This window comes from Pholcus phalangioides, unplaced genomic scaffold, assembly GCF_987345545.1.
Source record: "Pholcus phalangioides strain wild (caught in Gottingen) unplaced genomic scaffold, Ppha-v1.0 ptg000001l_1, whole genome shotgun sequence".
In the NCBI taxonomy this organism is placed as follows: Eukaryota; Metazoa; Arthropoda; class Arachnida; order Araneae; family Pholcidae; genus Pholcus; species Pholcus phalangioides.
The window spans coordinates 9,770,867-9,793,590 of NW_028301594.1; the positions used below are offsets into that span (position 1 = coordinate 9,770,867).

A 22,724-nucleotide genomic window follows, 5' to 3' on the forward strand; every position below is an offset into this window, starting at 1 on the left:
TGAAGAATAAAGGTATTTCAAGGTCAAACGCGCCAATTTATTGTCCGAGGAGATTATCTTTTTTTAAATGAAGGGAACGGCGTGTATATATATAAATACATTTTTTCTTCTTTGTAAACTTGATGAATACCCAGTATTCTGACGAGAATCAAGAAAGGTTTTTGGAAAGTAAAAGCTTAAGCTCAAGAGAAAAACGTGTAGCCGAAATTTTTGTAGGGGTAAACTATGTCACAGAAAAAGAACAAAATTCTGGCTTGCGGTTGAGGTCCACCCCCAGCTTTCGGTCCACCAAATATGTTTTGAACGGACTTCCAAACCTTGGGAAGGATCAGCGTCGGACGAATCTTTCTCTTTCAGATCGCACAGTGATGCAACTGATCAAGCCATTTGAGAACAAGGGTAGAAATGTCTCGATATCTATACCTTTTTTCACTACACTGAAGCTGGCTGAAATGCTAAAAGCCAAAAAATACGAGCTTAGTAGGGACGGTGAGACGAAATCGATAAGACGTACTGACACAATAAATATAGTAAAACTACAGTTGCATCAAACACATCAGTACTGGAATACAATTATCACAATTTATCAAGGAAAAAAAGGAAAAAATTTTTTTATCAGTCAGCCCGCTTCATCTGACAGTCGATATCGACAGTAGTTAGCCACAAAAAGCTTCCCCCCCCCCCAGAAACTTTCACACTAAAATTCAATAAAATTCGCCGTAGATGTACCGATCAAATGACCGAAAAAAATAGTTGATCATTTGATCATTTTTGTCGCACCACGGTCATTTTCTGCACACGAGGGTTAATTAGCCCGGGACCTACAATTTATTGCCGATTCCGAACGGCAGGCTTGTTTTTTATACTCGTTGAGGGGTCGGTGCGCTAACCCCTCGATGGGGGACTCCTTGCGGTAGCAATTTTTTCCTGCGGTCTTGCCGGCGTTTTTGTTGTACCCTTGTGTCAGCAAAGTTTTCTGACAAGGACGAACCGGGCATCGAACTCGCGACACCTCTAAACATCCTTTGGTACTTTAGGTGAGTATCTTGTCGACCTGGGCTACCGCGCCCCCGAAAAAAAATAATCAGTGAAGAATGATAATGATGATCCACCTCCGTGATGAATCCTCACGGAGGTGGCCTCTGTCCACATTTTCTACAACATCCTGGTTCTCACTATAATAAATTCCTGCATTTTGCATAGAATAGTGCAGAACGGCAAAACTGTTCAAGAAATGGTATTTTTTGGCCCGAAATATGTAGTGAGAAATTGAATTTTTCTGGATGTTATGCCGAAACTGATATTTGGAAAGAAAAGTGATTTGTCTCCTCCGGGAATCGAACCCGGATCACCATGTTATAAGGAATTGAAAAACGTGTCTCTTGTGTATTGGTTACCGCACTTGCCCGGTATGCAAGGGGGCCCAGGTTCAATTTCCGGAGTAGACAAATCGATTTTATTTCCAAATATTAGTTTCGGCATAACATCCAGAAAATTCAATTCCTCAGTATATTACGGGCCGAAAAAATGTCATCTCTAAACATTAGAATTAATGAGAGAAATGATTCCATAATTACTGAAAGAAATAATTTCAGAACTGGTGAAAAAAAAAATTTCACGATATTCATGATTGTGCATAAATAATGAGAAATTTCAGAATAATTAAAGATTAATATTTAATGTGAAAACACTTTCAAAATGAATGAAAATTCATGTTCAATGAAAAAAACAATAATTTTTCACAATTAATGGAAATTCATATTTAATGGAAAAAATTATCTTAGAATAAATAAAATTATCAAATACATAAAACTTCAATTATCTGTCACCGTCCGGACCAGGGCTGTGACGGATAACCGAATAGAGGGGATAACAGAAATCTCTCAAACATGTCGATTGAAGTGTATGTATTGCTAAGAGAATACTAGTCTCTTCAATTGACAGACCTATCAAAGAAATCAATAAAAGAAACTTGGCAAATTTCAAAAAAATTGAAAATTGTTAATGGTAATTTTAAGTTTCCATATTTTTTCGCTACTGTCAAATTTCACAAAAATCCAATTAAATTCAGATTTGTGACATGCAACAGAAATAGCTACAATCATAAAATTGGTTTTAAATTCTTCGAATTGCTTCACAATATTCTTTAAGAAATTGACAACAGCAAATCTGGCATTATCATCAACAATAATGTCAAACCACAGGGATTCCCATGGAGAATTGTTTTTCAAGTGCTTTTGCAAATATTTTCTTGCATTACTTTGAAAACAAAAATTTAATTTCACATAATATTTCTCATTATATTTCCAATATAATGAATTGCCAGCGGAGCCAGGTTTGCGGGGTGGGTGCCACCCCTCCCTCGTCCATCGTGTTGTTTTTGCTAAAGCTACAGAGCTATAGCCTTCGTCCGCAGGACTTTAGTGCGACTTAACGACAGCACCCAGCTGAAGCCCCCATGGCCCCCACATCCTGTAGCGGGGCCCCTAGACTGGGATCTTTTGCGGGCCCCCACGGTCAGATTTTTAACGGGCCCCTTCTGTAGTTAATTTATAACGTGAAAAAGTAAAAACATTATGATAACCGTCCCGGGCCCCAGGGCTAGAGCCCCGTCAGCCCACCCCCCTCCCGTGGGGGCAATGGAAGCCCCACCCCACTGTGTCAATCTAGAGAAGCCTAGCCTAGCAACAGTAGAATAAAACTAACCTATCTCCCGAAGGTCACACTTGAAGGAAAATAATTCGCTGCCTAAAATTTTCCCTGGATCATTGATAATTTTTGTCGCACCACGGTCATTTATTATGTCTTATTTGCGACCGGGACATTTGCGACTGAAATAAAAACCGTAGTATTTGCGACCGAAGTCACAGAAGGCATCAAAGGGAGGGTAAGTTGAAGGAAAATGTAGCAAGATTCGATTTACAGCACTTCAACGTGTCAGAAGTATCTGACGGAAAGGATTGTATATGTACATTCGATTTAACGGACTAGAGAGAGAGAGAGAGAGAGAGAGAGCACACACACACACACACACACACAGCATATGGTTTCTCGTTAAAATCAGATTTTTCCTTTTCAGACTAAATACCTGCAATGCTTTACTGGGACTTCATAAATATTGTCGATAGTAACGGAATAGAATATTTACACTATTTTTTGATGTATAGATCTTTTGTAACGTGAACTTTTTGTTTACTCTTCCGGTGGAATCTCCTTAATTAATTTTTGTTTTTTGCGTTATTACGATTAGATGGTCAAAAATTGGGAAGTTTATTTATCCTGCATTAACCGGATACAATCCATTTAATCCGAAGTTGGGTCCGTTAATTAAATTTGGGGTTTGTTGTGTCTTATTGGGGGAAATTGATTCCACAGTGCAATATTTCAGATAAACTGGAGGTAGATTATAACACACATATCACTAAATTAAAAAGTAGGCCTGAATGTAATTTACACGTTAAGTATAAACCAAGAGAAAAGGTATATTGGTTTGAAAAATTCTTAAAACAAAGTGTAGTACTTGTTAAAATCTTTTTAGTATAAACATTTCAAGAGACTTGATTTCACACTGCATTTCAAAAATTTATTTTTGAAATGCATCTGGTCTGGGACCATACCTAATTTTTAAAATCTCGTAGGCAGCTATGCACAATTTGAGGCAGTGCCGTCTTGACGCATGGGCCAACCCGGGCACGTCACGCAGGCCTTGAATGAACAGCGGGGGGGGGGGGGGGGGGGGGGATAAAAATGAGATGTGGTTAAGATTTGCGAGATTAAGCATGTGAATTGGTAAGTAGGCATTTGCAGTCTGGATAGAGGGCTGAGCAAAATCAATTTGCCTGGGGGCTCTTGATGCTTTTAAGACGGTCCGACTCCAGGCCATCTCTGGGCCGTTTTTCCAGGAGAGAGAATGCGTAGCCCTGACTTTCGCAACTTTTCAAAATCAATTTATTCGGTAAAAAAACATATTTTTTACGAAAAAGTGAAAAGTGGGAGGGAGTTATAGTGACTAAAACAAGCAAAGAGTGCTATAAGCCACACCTTTGCAGGCTAGAATATAGTCAAACTGTAGCTCGCTTGTTGCTTCATAGATGGCAGCACAAGTTCAAATATTTTGGGCTACTTTTTGGCTATTTTTGAAGAGGATTTTGGCTGGAAATTTTTTTAGGACCTGGCAACTCTGGGTCGCATGCTTATGGTCATTTTATTCAAGGACTCGAGAATGGGAAGTGGTGACTCTCGTCAGGCTGTAGCAGACGTTGAAATAAACGTAAGTATTATTATCCAACGATAATATTATCACAAAATATAAGCTATATATATATATATATATATATATATTGCGTGTAATCAGCAACAAAAGTATATGTTTGACGACCTTGGGAATTGATGATACCTGATACGTATTTATCATGAAGTTTTATGATACGTATTATCATGTTTGTTTATATAAAAGTACAAAGCACAACAGGCTGAAACCAGTGCCGTCTTAAGGCACGACCCGGGCGCCTCAGGAGAAAAGGGCCTCACAAAAATGTGGTCTGGTTGAAATTTTCAAAAATTTACCTGGTAGAGCCTCAGAAAAATCACTTGGCCCTGGGGCCCATGATGCGCATACAGCCTGCATCATAGGCCCCCGGGCATTACAGCCTGCATTCAGGCAGACTCTTCACAAAAGATGGGAATTAAAAAAATATGTTAAGGGTAAATCCGGTTAAATTATGCATAATCGCTGACCATTCTGGTGAGTTTGATAAATCTCCACACAAATTTATCCCTTTTATCGGTGATTATGGTACCATTTTATCAAGCGGTCGTTGATAAAATGGTAAACATGATAAATCACACGAAATCATCACATTCGCCGGTTATCATGAATAATTGTCATTTCGTACCGATAAATATGATAAATTGCTTCCATTGCCGTGGATGAGTCGCAGATAAAATAGACCTTAGGCGCTCGTCTTGTAGCTTATGTAGGGAATTCTAATTTTTCTGAATTAATTCTTTGTCCGCCATGATGTAAAACTGTTATGACACCATTGATATTTGAGGAGTTTATTTTTAAAAGGGAACATTTAAACATTGGCTAAATTTGCAGTAGAAATGAGAAACGTATTCCATCGGAATAGACTGCTTTACAAAAGTGGAAATAGCACAGCAGGTAGCAACATATACGAATAGTAGAAGAATATTTAAATACAATCAAATCTCGAATGCGCAGCGGCCGACAAAAGAACTTCGAGATACCGTTAGTTCGAGTTAACGGGAATTCTGATTTCAGAGTGGGGAAAAGAAAGATTTATTAAAATGACACGGCCAATTAATAATATCGCATTAGTAAAACATGTCAGACCACTGGAGATGGAAAAATTCGAATTTAATTCTAATTTAATTATTATTGAATAAGAATACAGTAAAACCCCCTCTTAACGGACACTTCAGATGCGGTCAACCCCGAAAAACCAAAACTTCACACTTTTTCCTAATTTAAGAGGCCCAATATTTTCTTTTGCGCCCGGGGCCTCGACCGACTTTAATCCGCCACTGCCTACCGGTAACAGTAAAAGAGAGGTTCAATGTACAGTATATAGACCTCAATGCGAGAATTCTTAGTTGAGGTCGCTCTTTGGTTAGCGTGTATCTCTGCTTGTGAAAATAACTGTTTTCTGCGAATAAATCTGTGATGTCCAGCAAATTGTTTTCTCCTCTGCTCATTTCGAGAACTTGTGAGACGTTATATGGAACAATATTATTGTAGTAGACTTGCATCAAAATTTTTTGCAGTCGAAGCTCTGTTATCTTGTTAGAGAAAAATACAGGAAAACAGGAACATCGTGATTCTCATCAAACATGTTACCAAATGTCAGTGAAATCGCCAGATATCGCTTGTAAATAACCTTCGGTAAGAAATACAGTAATACAATAAGTCTGTTAAAATGTATTTCATGGGGAAAAAATTAACTTGGTAAATGTTTGAAATGAATATTATATTTTATAGTCACGTTCATTATAAAGTAATTCATTAATTATGCAAATTACCTTCATTCCTGATTTTAGTAAAGATGAAAAATTTTCAAGATTCGTTGAAAAAACGGGACATTTTCATAAGAGAAAGTTGGTTAGGGTAAAATACGCGGAAATTTTTTGTATAGCGGTCATTTCCAAGCGCAAGTCGAAGCGTCAACAAACATGTAATTAATGTTTTATCCAATGTTACGTACAAATAAAACAACAGACCAACATTCCCAGAATGTGATTAGATCTTGAAGCCAGAATTACATTATAAAAATTTTATAAAATCTCCTTTATAAAATATTCGATATACGGGTGTTGATATTCGATATACGGGTGTGATATTCGATATACGGGTGTTGCATGGGGTAATAAAACGCTCAACGATATTCAAGTGGAAGACGTGGAGGTCCTAAATCTTCTAAGAAATGTATGTGCAAGCAAAGCACCAGGACCAGATGATATCTATCCCAGGGTTCTCAGGGAAGGTGCTAATGAATTGTTGGGGCCAGTCGCACAGATATACAGGAGTAGTGTTGCTGAGGGTATCGTCCCGAGAGATTGGAAACTGGCTAACGTTGTTCCGATATTTAAGAAGGGTAGTAGAGAAGTGGTGTCTAATTATCGTCCAGTGAGTTTGACGAGCTCCCTCTCGAAAATTTTGGAAATTATCATCAAAAGGCAGTTTGTGAAGTGGATAGACGAGAATAATGTATTGTCGGATAATCAGCATGGGTTCAGGAAGGGGAAGTCATGTGTAACTAACCTCCTTTGCTTCTATGATTACGTGACTAAGGCTTTGGGTAAGAGCAAAAATGTCGACGTTGTTTACCTTGATTTCCAGAAGGCATTCGATCGGGTCCAACATGGCAAACTCTTGAAGCGTTTACACGAGATTGGAATTGGGGGCAACTTGCTGAATTGGATAGAATCGTGGTTAAGAGATAGGTCGCAACGAGTTATGGTGAACGGGGAATTCTCTGGTTGGACAGACGTCACAAGTGGAGTTCCTCAGGGAAGTGTCCTTGGCCCCATACTTTTTTCACTTTTTATCGACAAACTCGATCAGGGTATCAATGGAATTACTAGCAAATTCGCAGATGATGTGAAGCTAATGGGGGTAATCGGAAATGAAAGCGATAGGGAGTTGCTCCAGACCAACTTAAACAAGATTGCAGCATGGGCAAATGAATGGAGCATGACGTTTAGCGTAGATAAGTGCATGGTCGCTCATTTTGGTTCGAACAACCCACGGTTCTCTTACGAGTTGAATGGTGTCACTATCCCGGATGCAACTAGAGTCACCGATTTGGGAATTCTCATTGACGAGCGACTTAAGTTTTCTGAACATTGTTCAGCGGTTGTCAAAAAAGCGAATAGAATGCTTGGTCTCATTTTCAAAAAGGTCTCTTCGCGTTCCCCTAAAGTCATTCTTCCGCTTTTTCGAGGCTTAGTTCGCCCTGGACTGGAGTATGCTGTAAGGTTTTGGAGACCATACCTACAGAGGGACATAGACTTGGTTGAAGGGGTGCAGAGAAGAGCTACGCGTGTCCTTATTGGCACACAGGGCTTGAGTTATGAAGAAAGACTTCATTTTTTGAATATGTTTACATTGGATGAACGCAGGTGTCGAGGAGATATGATCGAAGTGTTCAAAATTTTCAATGGGATGGATAGGATCGACCATGAACTTTTAGTACACCGCCAATCGACTGCTTTTACAAGGGGACACCAGTATCGATTGGTGAGGGACAATGCAAGGTTATGATGTCGCAGGGAATTTTTCTCCAATAGGGTTGTTAATAAATGGAATAGCTTACCCCCGGAGGTAGTAAATTGTAACACAATTGACACGTTTAAAAAGAAATACGATAAACATGTTGGGGTAAATCGAGAAGCTATCCATTCTTAGAATAAGACAACCATAAGTATTCTTTATGGGCATTGTATAATATTTTATCATGTGTATATATTGTTTGTAATTTGTGTTAATTGCATTTTTAATTGGGTTGCTGTATTTTTGAAACATATGACAACCATATTTTTATGGGCATCTTTTTATCAGCCACCTCGTTGGGCATTTTGCCTGTTGTGGCGTTGTATTTGTATTTGTATTTGTATTAAAACTTGAAAAAAAAAACGAAAACTAACCAACCAATATGTCTATTGGTTACATCCGTTCGAATATAATTAATGCGCTTATTGGTTGCATTTTTCTAGTTTTAACAATGAACTTTTACCAAATATTGATAGTATAATCCCAGCCTAAGAATTTTCTTGAGGGGAAACGCCATTGAAACAGAAACAAAAGTGACGAAAAATTTGCCGTTATATCCGAGGTTGTTAATTTTCCATCGACGCTACAAACAAGGTTCATTAACATTATTCTCTATGGGGGGGGGGGATCAGTTCCGACCTCCGAATGTTGACGTTGTAGTTGAAGTGTTGTTACAACCAAGGTCGTTATAGCCGAATTTGACTGTATGTAATTCAATATTTGGTGACATTTTGACTCATTGACATAAAAGGTAAAAGAATTCCTTCCTCGATGGAAAAGGGGAAAAAAATGTTCTTTTTTGTCAAACAGTCGAAAAAAGCTTATCAGTCGTGCCTCAACCACACAGTAAGGCCTCAACCGATTAACAAAACAAGTTTTATCTCTTGCAATTTTTTACCTGTTTCATTTCATACATATCGAGAGAGAGAGAGAGAGAGCATAGCTGCGTGCTGACTTATTTTTTCTGTGTTTTATAATACGATTTTGTATAATGGGAGGTGGTGAATCTCGTCCGACGACCGAGGATGAAATATACAAAGACGTACGTGTGAGCATTATTTATATCATTTTAAATTCATAAACAACGATCGAGACACACAGATTACGGCCCCGTGCCAGGATCGTATATCTCGGCCGTTATAATTGACCGACTCATTTAGTCGCGTTATTAATCTACGTTGTTTGAGCTGTGTCAGCAAACGTTTAGCAATTTTTTTAAATGATTTTGGAGCTATATATGTCCTGTGTTTCTCGAGAGACACTCCGGGTTTCTTGCCGTCCCGATTTTGTTTGTGAAAATGTGTCCCGGTTTTTTACGTATTTTCAACGAAGCTAACTTGAATTTTTATTTTTTCAAATCAACGATTGAAATTATCTTCCCAACTCAGAAATTAAATTACGATATAATTACGACTTTCAATAAAAATATTTTCATCTAAAATATTTGGCTTTTTCCTTTAATTCACTGCAATTTGCAGTAGCGCTTCATTTTTAGCGACTTTTCTGTGATTTCACCAATAGTTGGCAACCTTGATTACTTTTGGTATCATTTTTGGCGTTAATTGGCCCATGTCCCGTATTTTCCCGTATTTTGGAAGCCCAAATATCCCGTAATTTTCTCAAGTGAATATGATCAGCCTATTCTCACCAGAAAGCCTCTCCTCCTCCAGGTCTCTTAACCTGGAGTTTTGTGTGTGTGGCTAATAATGCAGTTGTCACAATTTATTGATGAAACAGTGGTTTCAGTGTGTGCAATCAATTTTTTAGCCATTTTTCGTCCCCTTAATATATATATCGTAACTTTTGGTTACTTTTCCTTTTTTTCTCCATTGATTATGTCTTTTTTTTGACCATTTTTAGTTAACGAAATTCCGGGCTCTATTTATAAACTACTTTACTCCATTTTGAAACAAACCGAATGTAAGAAATTTCGTATCAATCAGTCAATTTTTTCTTCTAAAATCGAGAAAAAATGAGTTTCAGTGTAAATTGTATACAGTCAAACCTCGTTAACACTTTCGTGTCTGGTCTGAGCTATTTCAACTATTATGTTTGTTCCTGTGGACTGAGGGATTTTGGTACTTTTCATGATTTTTTTAAAAATACTTAGAATATATACATCTCAACAGTTTTTTCTTAACTAGAAATTTCAAATTCTTTTCTTTCATAATATAGCAGTTATTTAAAGGTAATAGTAATTAATATTTAATGAGAAATAATTAAAAAAGTATGTTTTAGAGTTTTAAAAAAAGTTCCGCAAAGGAAAAAATAATTTTTTAACATAAAATTTCAAACAATTCTGAGTAAAAACTTATCCAAATGTTGTAAAAATATCTAAAAAGGGTTTTTATTAAAAAAAAATCATCTTGTCATCAACAAACATGGCTACCTAATCTAGGAAGACAAATGTGTCTCAATTATACTTATACATCATTTCATAAAGCTACATCCGTTGGCTCTGATGCCATCTATAAATATATATATCTATATATATTTTTTTTTGAAACTATAGAAGATTCATAGATTATGTTTAAAAACACTGGGAACATATATATTCAGCCATTTATAGCTACTAGAGTTAAAAGTTAAGCCGAGTCTGACTCTGACTTAGTTCCCTTGAACAAAAACGGCAAACCGAGTCAGAGGCTCGGGCCTAGACCCCAAATTGTTGATGAATCATTCTTGGGAGACCAAATGAATTACATCGTAAGCGGAATGACTCGTTAAACGGAGTAAGCCATGGCTGCGCTGATTCCCGTCTCCCTATTGATGAATTCACGCAGAAAAAAATACAACAAATTTTAGTTATTCGAACGAGTTCGTAAATGAAAATTGATTACTTGGACTATTTCTTTAGTCAATTAATGTTTATTTGCTACATAATTACGCATTTGAACAACACAAAATATTACCCTTTTGCGAATTTTTAAGAATTCGGAAATTCCTCCCCCCCCTCCTGTTTATGGAAACCAAAGTATTGTCGTCTTTGATGGCAGTTTTTAATAATTTCGGAACGTCATAAATTAAAATAAAATATTCTTTATGGGCTCGAAAAAAGAGAAATTGTTCATTTTTCACTGAAAAAGCACTGGCGAGTTTTGTTTGTGTGAATCTCCAAAGAAGATAGAAATAGGAAGTCTCTCTGTCTCTCTTGTGCTTTCCAGTCCCAATACAAATTTTCTTAATAGGTAGATTTTTTTCATATTCCTCCACTATAATCCTGCTTTGTCTTTAAAGGTGAACGAACATTCTGGCACTTAGGCCGGGACAACACTATACAATTATTTTATAGAACTTGAAAAATCCAACCAATAAAGCTCATAGGTTACATTCGAGCAAATTCAACCGATAATCTTATTTATTGAATTTTTCAAATTTTATAAAAGAACTTTTAGAAAACTTTCATAGTGTAATCCCGACCTTAGGTGAACACAGGCTTAGGCCGGGATTACACTATAAAATTTTGATAAAATTCCTTTTATGAAACTTGAAAAATCCAACCAATAAAGCTCATAGGTTACATTCGAGCGAATGCAACCGGTAATCTTATTGGTTTAATTTTTCAAATTTTATAAAAGAATGTTTATTGAAGTTTTATACATCATCGCCTTAGGCCGCGATTACAGTTTAAAATTTTGATAAAAGATCTTTCATAAAACTGAAAAAATTCAACCAATAAGGGCATCGGTTACATTCGAGCAAATGCAACCGGCGATCCAATTGGTTGAGTTTTTCGAGTTTTATCAAAGAGCTTTTACAAAACTTTTATAGTGTAATCTCAGCCTTAGAGAGAGAGATGTCCAGCTACATTACAATCGTGCAGCTAAGATTTGTTTTTACGACCAATGTTCCCAATTGGAACATCAGTTTTATTAATTAGAAAAACATTTTTCTTACATGAAAACACTTGATTTTTTTTTTCTTATTTCATGAACGTGTGAGATTCGAAACTTAATTTGCAGAACAAAAATTTCATTCATTCCACTTATGCCATAAATTTGATTTTTTTTAAATAGGTTATTTGCAAGGAAAAATAGAATTTATTATTTTGTTTTTAATTTTAATGTTGTTTCTACGGGCATGGGCAAGTCCAGAAAACGTTCATAAAACTTGAAAAACGCAACCAATAGGCGGATTAGTTGAGTTCGCTCGAATGTAACAGATGTGCTTATTGGTTACATTTTTCAAATTTTATAAAATAATTTTTATCAAAGTTTCATAGTGTAATACCGGCCTTATGTTAGGTAAATCTTTGACGTGATAAAGAATGAACGTTGGACTCATATTGCACGAAGCGTTTCCGATTTGAATGGTGATTTTCCCACGAGTGCTTTAAAAAAAAAGTGACTTCTTAAGCGAAGCGGAGTGCAGTGACGCATTATCAGGAGTTTACTAACATTAGAACCCCCACAGAGCAGGGGAGTTTCAATCTTTTTCCACACGTATGTCAAGGCCGTAGCGAGGGGAGGGAGACTTGGGGGTCTGCGCCCCCCCCAAAATGTGAGAAAATGACGGAAAAAAAGGGGGGGAGGGAAATGGCCAAATCTATTGTTCTATCACTTTGGTCCCCCCCCCCCCCGAACAAAATTTCTGGCTACGGGCCTGCGAGGCGTCCCTTTCCCCTGTTCAATGCTTATCCGCCGGCCCCTCACAGCTTTAACGAAGAATATTTCCGAAAAACCCAGGGGTCTCATCGCTCCGCGGCGCACAGTTTGAGAACCCCTGCCATAGAGGATAATTGGGATATCCAAAAAGTAACTCGGTAAGCGGACTGACGTGTTACCCGGGTGAGGCACTAGCGAGGTTTGACTACAAGAAAACACACTTTGAACGCAATTTTCTGAACACAGTTTTTGAGCTTGTCCCTAAGATTAGTACTGTAATAACTGCACCTAAATTTTTGAAATTCCTTTGAAATATTTATACGACACGCTTGGACCTCGAACGTCTTGCCACGCGTTAGAATTTTATTTGAATTTTAAAAGTTTGAAAAAAAAACAAAAAACGAATTTCTCAATAATTTTCCTCCTGTGTAATCAAAGCCGCTTGAAAGATTACGAACTCTTTTAATGCAGCTTTCTGTGTAATAGAATAGAGCACATATTCTTGTCATGCTGAATCCGCTGCTGCCATCTACCAGCAAAAAAAAGAAAAGAGAAGAAATCTCTATATTAAATTTTCCCACAAAAAACTATCTGTGCAAAATTTCAACTCAAGCGGAAAACCGCTTGGTGACCCTCAAACGCCTTGAGGTTGGAACATTATACCTAGAGCCCGGATTATATGCACTAAAATAGTGGCAAAATATTACCTAAAAATATGCAAATAAGCACTTGAAAATGCAAAAATATACACTTGAAAATGCAAAAATATGCACTTGAAAATGCAAAAATATGCACTTGAAAATGCAAAAATATGCACTTGAAAATGCAAAAATATACACTTGAAAATGCAAAAATATGCACTTGAAAATGCAAAAATATGCACTTGAAAATGCAAAAATATGCACTTGAAAATGCAAAAAAAGCACTTCAAAATGCAAAAAAGCACTAAAAATTCCAAAATGTGCACTAAAAATTCCAAAATATGCATTAAACACCCCAGATATGTAAACTAGAAATCTTGAAAAAGTAAAAAATTCCGAAATATGTACAAAAACTGAGAAAACATGCATTGAAATAAATCACCATGCAAAAAAAAAAGATGTTTTTCAAAATGCATCTTTTCTATTTCTTAGTGCATATGTATTTCATTTACAAAAAAATATCCCCTCATATATACATATATACCCGCATATATGCAAATAACTTCTACATATTTTTTAGTCTGGCATAATAAAATTAACACTTTGGCATATCTCTAGAAATAGCCTTACAATAAAACGGTTAACATTCGTAAAATACTTGTATTTATGTATTAATTCACTAAATTTCACCTGCGGGAAAAAAAATCCGGCTGTTATGAAAATATTGTGAACAATATTTATTTGAAAAATTATTTAAAAAAAATTGAGTGAGCTTAAATAAATCTTCAAAAATATGCACTTGTACTGAAAATTCTTTGATTTTATTCATTTGTATGAATTAATGCTAAAAGAAAGGGCCAGAATATGCAAATGCATATGCACATATGCATTTGCATATAATCCGAGCTCTAATTATACCAATAGCATAGTACCCACATCTTCACAGCTTTATTTCTGTCTCACTTTCCTGTTGACTACTACTAACTACTGAGGGTGTGCCGGCATCATGGCCCCCACATAGGGGGCGCTGACAGGGCTCCAGCCCTGGGGCCCGGGACGGTTATAATTTTTTTTGCTTTTTCATGCTATAAATGAACTACAGAAGGGGCCCGCAAAAGATTCCAGCCTAGGGGCCCCGCTACAGGATGTGGGGGGGGCCATGGCCGGCATCTTAGCTGCTGTATCTGCGAAACTAACTTTTGCAAAAAATTATGAAATTGAATTCGAAAAGCCATGAACCAATCACCAAAAAAAAAAAAAATACCCTACTTTGTCATTTATTCTCGAGCGCATTCATTCAAGGGCGTAGCGAGGGGGGAGGGGGACTTGGGGGTCTGGTCCCCCCCCCGAAATGTGAGAAAATGACCGAAAAAAGGGAAAAAGATGCCCAAATCCATTGTTCTGTCACTTTGGTCCCCCCCCCCGAAATGAAAGCGGTCCACCCCCCTCCGAACGAAATTTCTGGCTACGCCCCTGCATTCACTCACTTTTACATAATATACATTACTCTCTTGCCTATCCCTTCACCGAGGGTCCCCAAGGGACCCCAGCCCGTACGGTGACTAATGGGTAATGGCCCGCCATCACCGGTAAACTTTTGATTCTGGTTCTAGGTTGGAACATAGTTAACTGGCAACGTTAGTTCTATATACGCGCAATGATTAATTCCGTTCAAAAGCGCGGTATATATACTCTCCCTATCTCAACCATTTTATTTTTTCTTCTTAGAAAAAAAAGAAGCCAGGATTATACAATATAAAAGTTTGTTAAAGATGTTTTAGAAAACTTGAGAAAATAACCGATAAAAGCGTATCGGATGCATTCGAGCCTATGTATTTCTCGAATTTTTAATGTTATTTCTCGGTATTTTTCGAATTAACATTCTTAATTCATAATGAGATTCTAAAAAACTGCGGGATCTTAGAGAGGAGAAATAAAGATCTATGGTTTTTCCGCAATGGCTGGATGTGTCCTCATAGATAATGTGACCATACGTCCTCTGGCCGTCCCGACTTTTTTTTATTTGCAAAAATATCTCGGTCTTCCACGTGTTTACAACGAAGCCAACTTGACACTTTCTATTCTTCAAATCAACGATTAAAATCATCTTCCCACCTCAGAGAAATAACATTATGTGATACGACTATAAATTAAAATATTCATCTAGCACAGCGGTTCTGAACCTTTTTTGACTCGCTTTCTAGTAAAAAAATTCTATGGCGGATCCCCGTATAGGCCCATTTCTTAATTATTCTCATCAAAGTTACTGATTTATTTTTACTATTTAAAAATATTTATAATTATTTGTTAAAATTTTAGTTTTTTTTTTATTTTCCTCAAGCGGCCGCGGAGCCCCTGCAGAGTGCGCATGGAGCCCCAAGGGCTCTGCGGAGCACCGGTTGAGAACCGCTGATCTAGCATGTAGAGCACATTAGTAATGACGTCACGACCGGCAGCGCTGATTCTAAACAAACATGAGCTGCGCGAGATTATAAAGGAAAACGCCATATGACGTAGTCTATAGTCTCTATTTAAATTAGTTTTTTTTAAAAAAAGATGATTAAATATAAGACTTTTTTTTTGCGAAGCTCTTGAAATGAAAACTTCAAACTCTTGCGCACATGCAATGTTACAGATATAATAATAGTTAGTCTCTAATTAGCTAAGAGTGCTTTTTATTTCTCTCATGCTATCCGTTCACGTGCGTTTGGCCTAATTGCTCCGAATATAAGAACCTCTCGATAACAGACACCCATGGGACCAAAAATTTTATCCGCTAACGGGGAGTAACGGTATGCAATGGAATCTCATTTATACGACGTTTTGGCTTCTTTGCTATTGGTTCCTATGCATTTTAATTACCAAAAGTGATACGCCGGTGGTTATGCATAATCACTAATCGTCTCGATAAAGAAAGTTTGATTAACTTTCACTATATTTTTATCACTTTTACTGGTGACTAATTGTAATTCCCAAATAAAATTAGAGGAAGTTTGATGAATACACACATAACTTTGTGTCGTAGGGTTTCAATAAGTTTCACGTTGAGGAAAAAAAAAAACTTGCATTCATTTTTCGCGATTAGCGACTTTTCTGTTATTTCAGCAATAGTTGTCACCCTCGATTACTACATCATTTTTGGCGATAATTGGCCATGTCGTTATTTTCCCGTATTTAGGAGTCCAATATCCCGTATTTTTCTCGAGGAAGTATGGTCAGCCTACCTAAAAAGAAAAAGGAAAATGGTTGAGGTAAGGGAGAAGTATACCAAGGACAACTCCGGTCTATCGCTATGGGCAATTTACTACCGAATGAGTTGAGCCGAACAAAAGTATTGCTTATGCGATTAGGCAAGCTGACCGACCGAGTTGGGACTTATTCGAAGGTTACGATCGTGATGTTGCTCTTGTTCTCACTCGCTCATGGTATGGCCTCGTACTGGCATCGTTGAGCCGGAAGTGTGCATGTATACCTAATAGTCCGAGTGCATGAATTTTTAGTGCTGCCATCTATTTTTCAAACTATAAGTAAAGTGTAATGATTGAATATTTGTACTGCTGTAGGTCTGTCGCTCTCTGAACGAAGTCATGGATGGAGATAATTTTTATTAGTAATAAATTCCGAAAAGTATTTAATGATTTCACAAATATACTTATAAATTTTCCTTTGTTTAAGGAATTGGGTCCCAGACCCGAAGATCTCGTGTTCGAGAAAATCGTGACCAGCATCCCACAGATTTTGGAAAGCGTCAATAACAAGAAAATGATATTCGTAAGACACTGTCGCGACACCTGGATACCCCAGAGAGAAATGACTCTGGATGTCTTGGAAGATGCGACAGCTAAATTCCAGATCCAGGAAGAAATAGACAATTTATGTTACCGATTGCAATCGCTCAGCGTCTTCCTCAAAGTCTTGGTGCTAGTTCTCAGTTTCTACTTCAGCGCCGGGCTTCTCGTGGCGCTGCTGGTCATCAGCTTCGGAGACGATTTCTTGAGATTCTACCACGAGACGGAATCGGAAAAGATTAGGGAGAAGATAAGGTCCCTTACTCCAGTTTTGGAAACTGACCGGAGCACAACGGAAAAGGCCAAGATTCTCTGGAATGGATTCGATTCGAAGTTTACGGAATTGAAGGTAGAAATCGACGATTTCGTCAAGAACGTCAAGTACAACTTCATGGAGGTCGAGACCAAGACACCTGGCCTCAAAAGGTTCTTCCAACGGATACGACTCGTCAGGGCCAAAGACAAAGACGACACGAGTAAGTTTTTCGATGCTTTACTGGAGCTTATCCACAATTTCAACTCTGCCAAAAGCATCTACGACAACGTACGAAAGGGCATCAAGGAGGACACTTCGTACGCGAGTTTCGTGGATCGGTGCAAGTCCACGGGTAGTCAGATATCGTCTTTCCTGGAAGATGTGAGCTTCTGCTATTCCGAAATGGAGATTACCGATGCCAGCAAGATGGCGCTCGAAATCGCTGTCAGCAAAGTCAGCGAAGTGCCCAAGAAAGTCCATAAAATGCGGCAAGTTCTGGACAAGAATCGGGAAAATATCAAGAAAAACACTTCGAGAATCAATGTGAAATGTGAACATTAAATTGATAATTTACCCAAGTAGTACCTGACGTAATGTTTGTCGTGGAAATTTTTGTTCGATTGACGTCACAGTCAGGAGAAAACTTACGTTATTTTGACGTATTTCAATGTCGTATATGTACTGGTCATAAATTCACGTCTTTCGTACGCCATGCAATGATATAAAATATTTCAGGACGCCATTTTCCGTTCATAAAATTTCTTGAATACTTCAGAGAGTCGAACCCATGAATGTGATGGGCGAAGAATGAATGCCTAATCTTAATGCGCTCGCACGCGCTTTAATATTTGGCATTCAGTGAAAGCGTATCTTGAATAAATAATTGAAAATAAATTTACAAGATATACGGAAGATTGGATGTTGTGAAAATATTTATTATTTGAGATGTTTTTTTAAGAAAGGAAAAACTCACCTCTGACACCACCGGGAGTCGAACCCGGGTCCCTCGATTGCCGGACGAATGCTCTGACCACTAAGCTACAGAGGAGGTAGAGATTTTCCTTCGCTAGAGCGTATATATATAAATTTAATTAATCAATACTTATTTAATTCAAAATTTTTTAATTTCTCAAGGATAAAATTGTTATATGCATTATTTAACAGTAAATGAGGGTTCAATTCGTGAATAGCGTCAGCTATCCTCCAAAATTCAAAGTATTTGCATATTATGGTCATTATTTTCGACATTCAGTTGATATCTTCAAAGTCGATGTAATCGCGATTTTCATCATGTCAATTTTAAGACAGATTATGATTTACTAGGAAACGTTTTTATCGAAGTCGAATAAAAACTTAAGTGTCATTTCATAGAATTTTATAATACAATCTATCTATATATATAAAATTGATTTTCTGTATGTGTGTGTGTTGTTCTCTATACAAATCTACATTTTTAGATCGATCGTTACCAAATTTTACATATATACCAAATGGGACCCGACTTGAACGATAGGCCACTTAAAAAATTTCGTCAGAGCAGGGCAAATGCCCCAAATGGGAAAAAAAACTGTCGGGCAACAATGGTTTTTCAGCCTCAACAATCACTTTCGGAAAGTTTTTTTTTTGTTACCGTGGTTCCCTAGCAATGCGTTTATATGCCTTTACAATGGTTTGTCACTTCTCTAATCCTGTAAGTATATGCATAATAGTTTATGCATTTATAATGGTTTGCCATATTTTCAATACTCTCAGTAATGAGGCTTTTTGAATAGACGTCATAATCATCATCAGCATTGCTTTGAAAGACAGGCAAAGAATGACCCCCATAGAAATCAGTGTTAAAATTGCCGAGTTTACTGTAGAAATGCGAAAATTTGGTTGGGTTTTCCACACATCAATAACTTAAAAAATTGTATTGAATTCTCGATTTTTGAAATATTGAGTTCGCTTGGAGATATACGAAGCCCAAAAAATTAAATATGAAATAATTGAACGGACCTACTTTGTAGCTGGATATTCATGCAATAACATTGTTTTCAACTTTTTATTTATATCCTGACAAGCATGAAAATTAATGTCTCCGTATTGTCTTTTGATTATTCAACTGTATAAATTCATGTGGGTTAGGATATTTTAAAATTAATTAAGGGCCCGTAAAAAGTACATCGAAAAAATTCCACAGCTTTAATTAAGCATTTGTGAAAGCTGAAATAGGAAGATAGATAACTTGAATTTCAGGGGGGGAGGAATCGAAATACTTAGCGCCCCTTTAAAAAAAAAAGAGATAATTTCTACGTTTCTTTAGATCTAGATTTGTTTATTTCATGAGTCGCGCAGGAAGTCGCCATATTGGTGAACTTAGACACGGTTTGCATGTCCCTCATAGGAAGAGGGAGATATTACGTGATCCAAAAAGTCTCATTAAAGAAAACCCGGGCAGCGTCGGGTATTATAGCTAGTCAATTATTACAATAGTTTTTTCTAATTTCATAAACGGGGGGGGGGGTATAAAAGTTTTCCAAAGCTGCTTGTTAAATGAGAGTGGCTTAGTCATAAAAGTAATCTGTGACAAGTATCTAGTTGTGGCTCGAGGTGATTTTCTGTTACCATCAGTAGTGTCCCCAGGGGCATAATTCGCAGTTGCACCGCGATTAAACGATTTTTTTCGTAATTTTTTCCGCACAGTAAACCACGTTGCTTCAGCCTGTGTGTACAATAATTGGCGTAACTCCACGATATCTTTTTTTCGCATCAGATCACCGAACAGCGGTGTAAACAAGGTAGGTAATATTTTTCGACGCTGTTCCTCGAGATATTTCAGAAACGTGCAAAATTGGGTTATTTTCAATGCGATATAAACGATTTTATTTTTTAAACCAACAAATATACAGTATATACACAACTGAGAGCAAAAACTGAAATATTCAAACGGCTGAAGGGCGGATCACGAAAATATTGGCGAATTTCAGTAAAACATTTCTTTAATTTATCAATGCATTCTTCGATAACAAATCCAACAGAAAAATTATAGTATAAAAAAAGGAACATGTTATATGCACGTTAATGGTCGTAATATTTAATAAAGTATTTTAAAAATCGAAACTTCGGAAGAGAAAAGGTACTAAAATATAACTACATTTTTAGAACATTATTGGTCTTAATTTTTTCTACGTGCTTTCGTTATAATATTTAATTTATTATATACTTGTATTTTAGGGGTCGGAAAAATTTATTGTAAAATGTATTGCATTAGTAAAGAAAATTAAAAGGTTTAAATCATTTTCGGGAGAGTAGAAAAAAAGATATTGGTTATAACTCTTTCTCAAGCTGGATTCGAACCATGGTCTTCGGATTTACAGTCTGATACTCAATGATCTACACCAGTGATTCCCAACGTGGACGTTAATGTCCCCGGGGGATGATGGAATATTCCAGACGGCGGTAGAAGCTACGGGTGTAACATAAGATTCTATGTGTTAGATTGCGTTGGGGGGCGAAAAGATGTAGATTCTACACCATAGTTTCCAACATTTTCTGCCCCATTCGCCCCCTTCAGAATTTTTTTTCTCCCATCGCCTTGAAGAATTTTTATAGTGTAATGCAGGCCTAAGAGAAGTTTTTTTTTTCCATTAGGCCCCCCCCCCCCTCCAGAAGCTGGAGATAGACCGGATAGACCAACTCCATAGACCGGAGTTGAATGTCTACTAGAGACCCAGCTTTCTTTCGGCCCCCGAGTTCTGGGTCTCGGAAATTCAATTCTGGTCTGGTCGAAATAAAAACCTTCTCTTAGGCCATGATTGCACTATAAGAGTTAGATAAAAGTTCTCCTTTAAAACTTGAAAAATGCAACCAGCGAGCGCATCTGCTGCATTCACTCGAATGCACCCGATACGTTTATTGGTTGTTTTTTAAGTTTGGCAAAGGATCTTTTATCAAATTTTTATTGTGTAATCCCGGCTTTATTGGAGAAGATTGGGCCACTGCGTGCTGGGTGCTTTCAACAACGGCATCGATGCCCCCCTTCCCCAGCGTCAAAGGTGGAGTCGACTTATCTTTTGCGTATATGTATAACGCAATTGACATCATCATCGTGCCCCCCTCAGCAATAATATCTGTGCTCCCCAGACTGCCAAGCCTATCTCTGCCTATGAGTCACGCTTATCCGAGGCCACTACTGTGATGATAACAGAATCATTTAGGGCCATTATAAGCATACCCAGGGCAACAACTAGATACTTACCAAACTAGGCCCAACCTGGAAAAATTCTTGAACTATTCAACCATTTCTCGTTTTCTGAGACCCCTTCTTCTCTTGAGGCCCCGGGGTGTTCCCGTGTGAGCTCATGCGTTCAGACGGCCCTGCTAGTAACCTCTTCCCGCAAAATTTCCCTCAAAAAATTTCCCTTCTGACTAAATTTGTCCCACGTATTCCGAAAAATGTGCTGCTATCTAGCGAGAAAAATACCTAATCAAGTACAGTATTTTCTAATAGAAAAGTATTACACTGCATTAATTTCTTTATTTTTTTCAAAAAATTATTTTGTTTGATGAACTAGAAAATTTCCCACAAATGCTAAGAAATTTCCCACTGGGACAAATTTTGGCCAATTTTCCCCATGAATATGGGAAATTTCCCACAAGCTACCATCACTGTATGCAACCCATCGAGCATATATTACTAATATAAGCTCCATGATGAAACCTTAAAAAATTGAACTTCAAATGGCCAATAATATTTAGATGTATTGTGCTGCCATCTTTTGCCGTTTTAATCAACTGATGCATTTAGTTTTATATCGATACAATAGATAGCAGTAAAAGTTCGTATATATAGCTTCTGCTTGAAGAAAAAAGAAAAATAATCAAAAAATATAAAATATTTGGTATAAATAATTTTTTTTTAAATAATTTATTTCAACTACAAAAATTTAACTTTATGTTCAGTGTGGTTTTCAGATTAAATGATGGGGATAAGGGAAATTCTTATTAATAAATTACATTCAGGTTATTTAAGTTATAATTTTTTTTCAAGTATAATCAATTGTATTCATTTAAATATTACTTATTCCAGCAATTTAATTTTATTCCAATAATTTGTTTTACGGCCATAAATACAAAATATTCAACTCTCACGTTTGTTCGCTAAACTAAACCTTTAACCAGCTGAGGGGCCGCGACGCATATGTGAGTCAAAACTCTAGTGTACCAAAAGGGGCAGCAACTCACATATGCGTTCACCGAAAATGGTTTCGAAAGTGCCAGGAACGCACATCTGCGTCGAGAAAACCAGTTCCTTCCCCCATTCTTTTGTATTGCACCGGACACTAATACTGTCATGTCATACGCCCCTTTCCTTTCTCCATTTTTAATCTTTCAGACTGCCCCTCACTTGAAGATCTCTAAAATAAAAGGACACGGGAAAAGAAGAGTTGTGGGGCACACGTACCTTCCTACACATTGATAACACAAATACTCATACATACACGAACACAAATGAACAATTGAGTGTTGTTTGGCATCGGTTTTCTTCGAGGATTATCACGGAGACTACTTTGGGTTGGGGAGGTATTAGGAACTCAGCAGTGATATACTGTAGAAGCATTCTTGGATATCAGATAATTCCCGTCAACAAAGGGAAACAGA

The 22,724-nt window shown here is 37.3% G+C and overlaps 1 protein-coding gene across 3 annotated transcripts in view; it reads left to right on the forward strand.

The window, feature by feature from the left end:
- Nucleotides 1-4,057: 4,057 nt before the first annotated feature.
- Nucleotides 4,058-22,724, forward strand: part of LOC149089835 (uncharacterized) — a 58,691-nt gene continuing 40,024 nt past the window's right edge. The window contains exons 1-2 of one of the 3 annotated variants that reach the window (XM_089250359.1): nt 4,139-4,270; nt 16,713-18,498. In XM_089250359.1, the coding sequence (XP_089106485.1) occupies nt 4,190-4,270; nt 16,713-17,642 (1,011 nt within the window). In that variant the 5' untranslated portion in view covers nt 4,139-4,189 and the 3' untranslated portion in view covers nt 17,643-18,498. Of the gene's footprint in view, nt 4,271-8,696; nt 8,835-16,712; nt 18,499-22,724 lie in introns of those variants that run through there. The other 2 variants (XM_089250436.1, XR_016195112.1) reach the window with 2 other exon arrangements.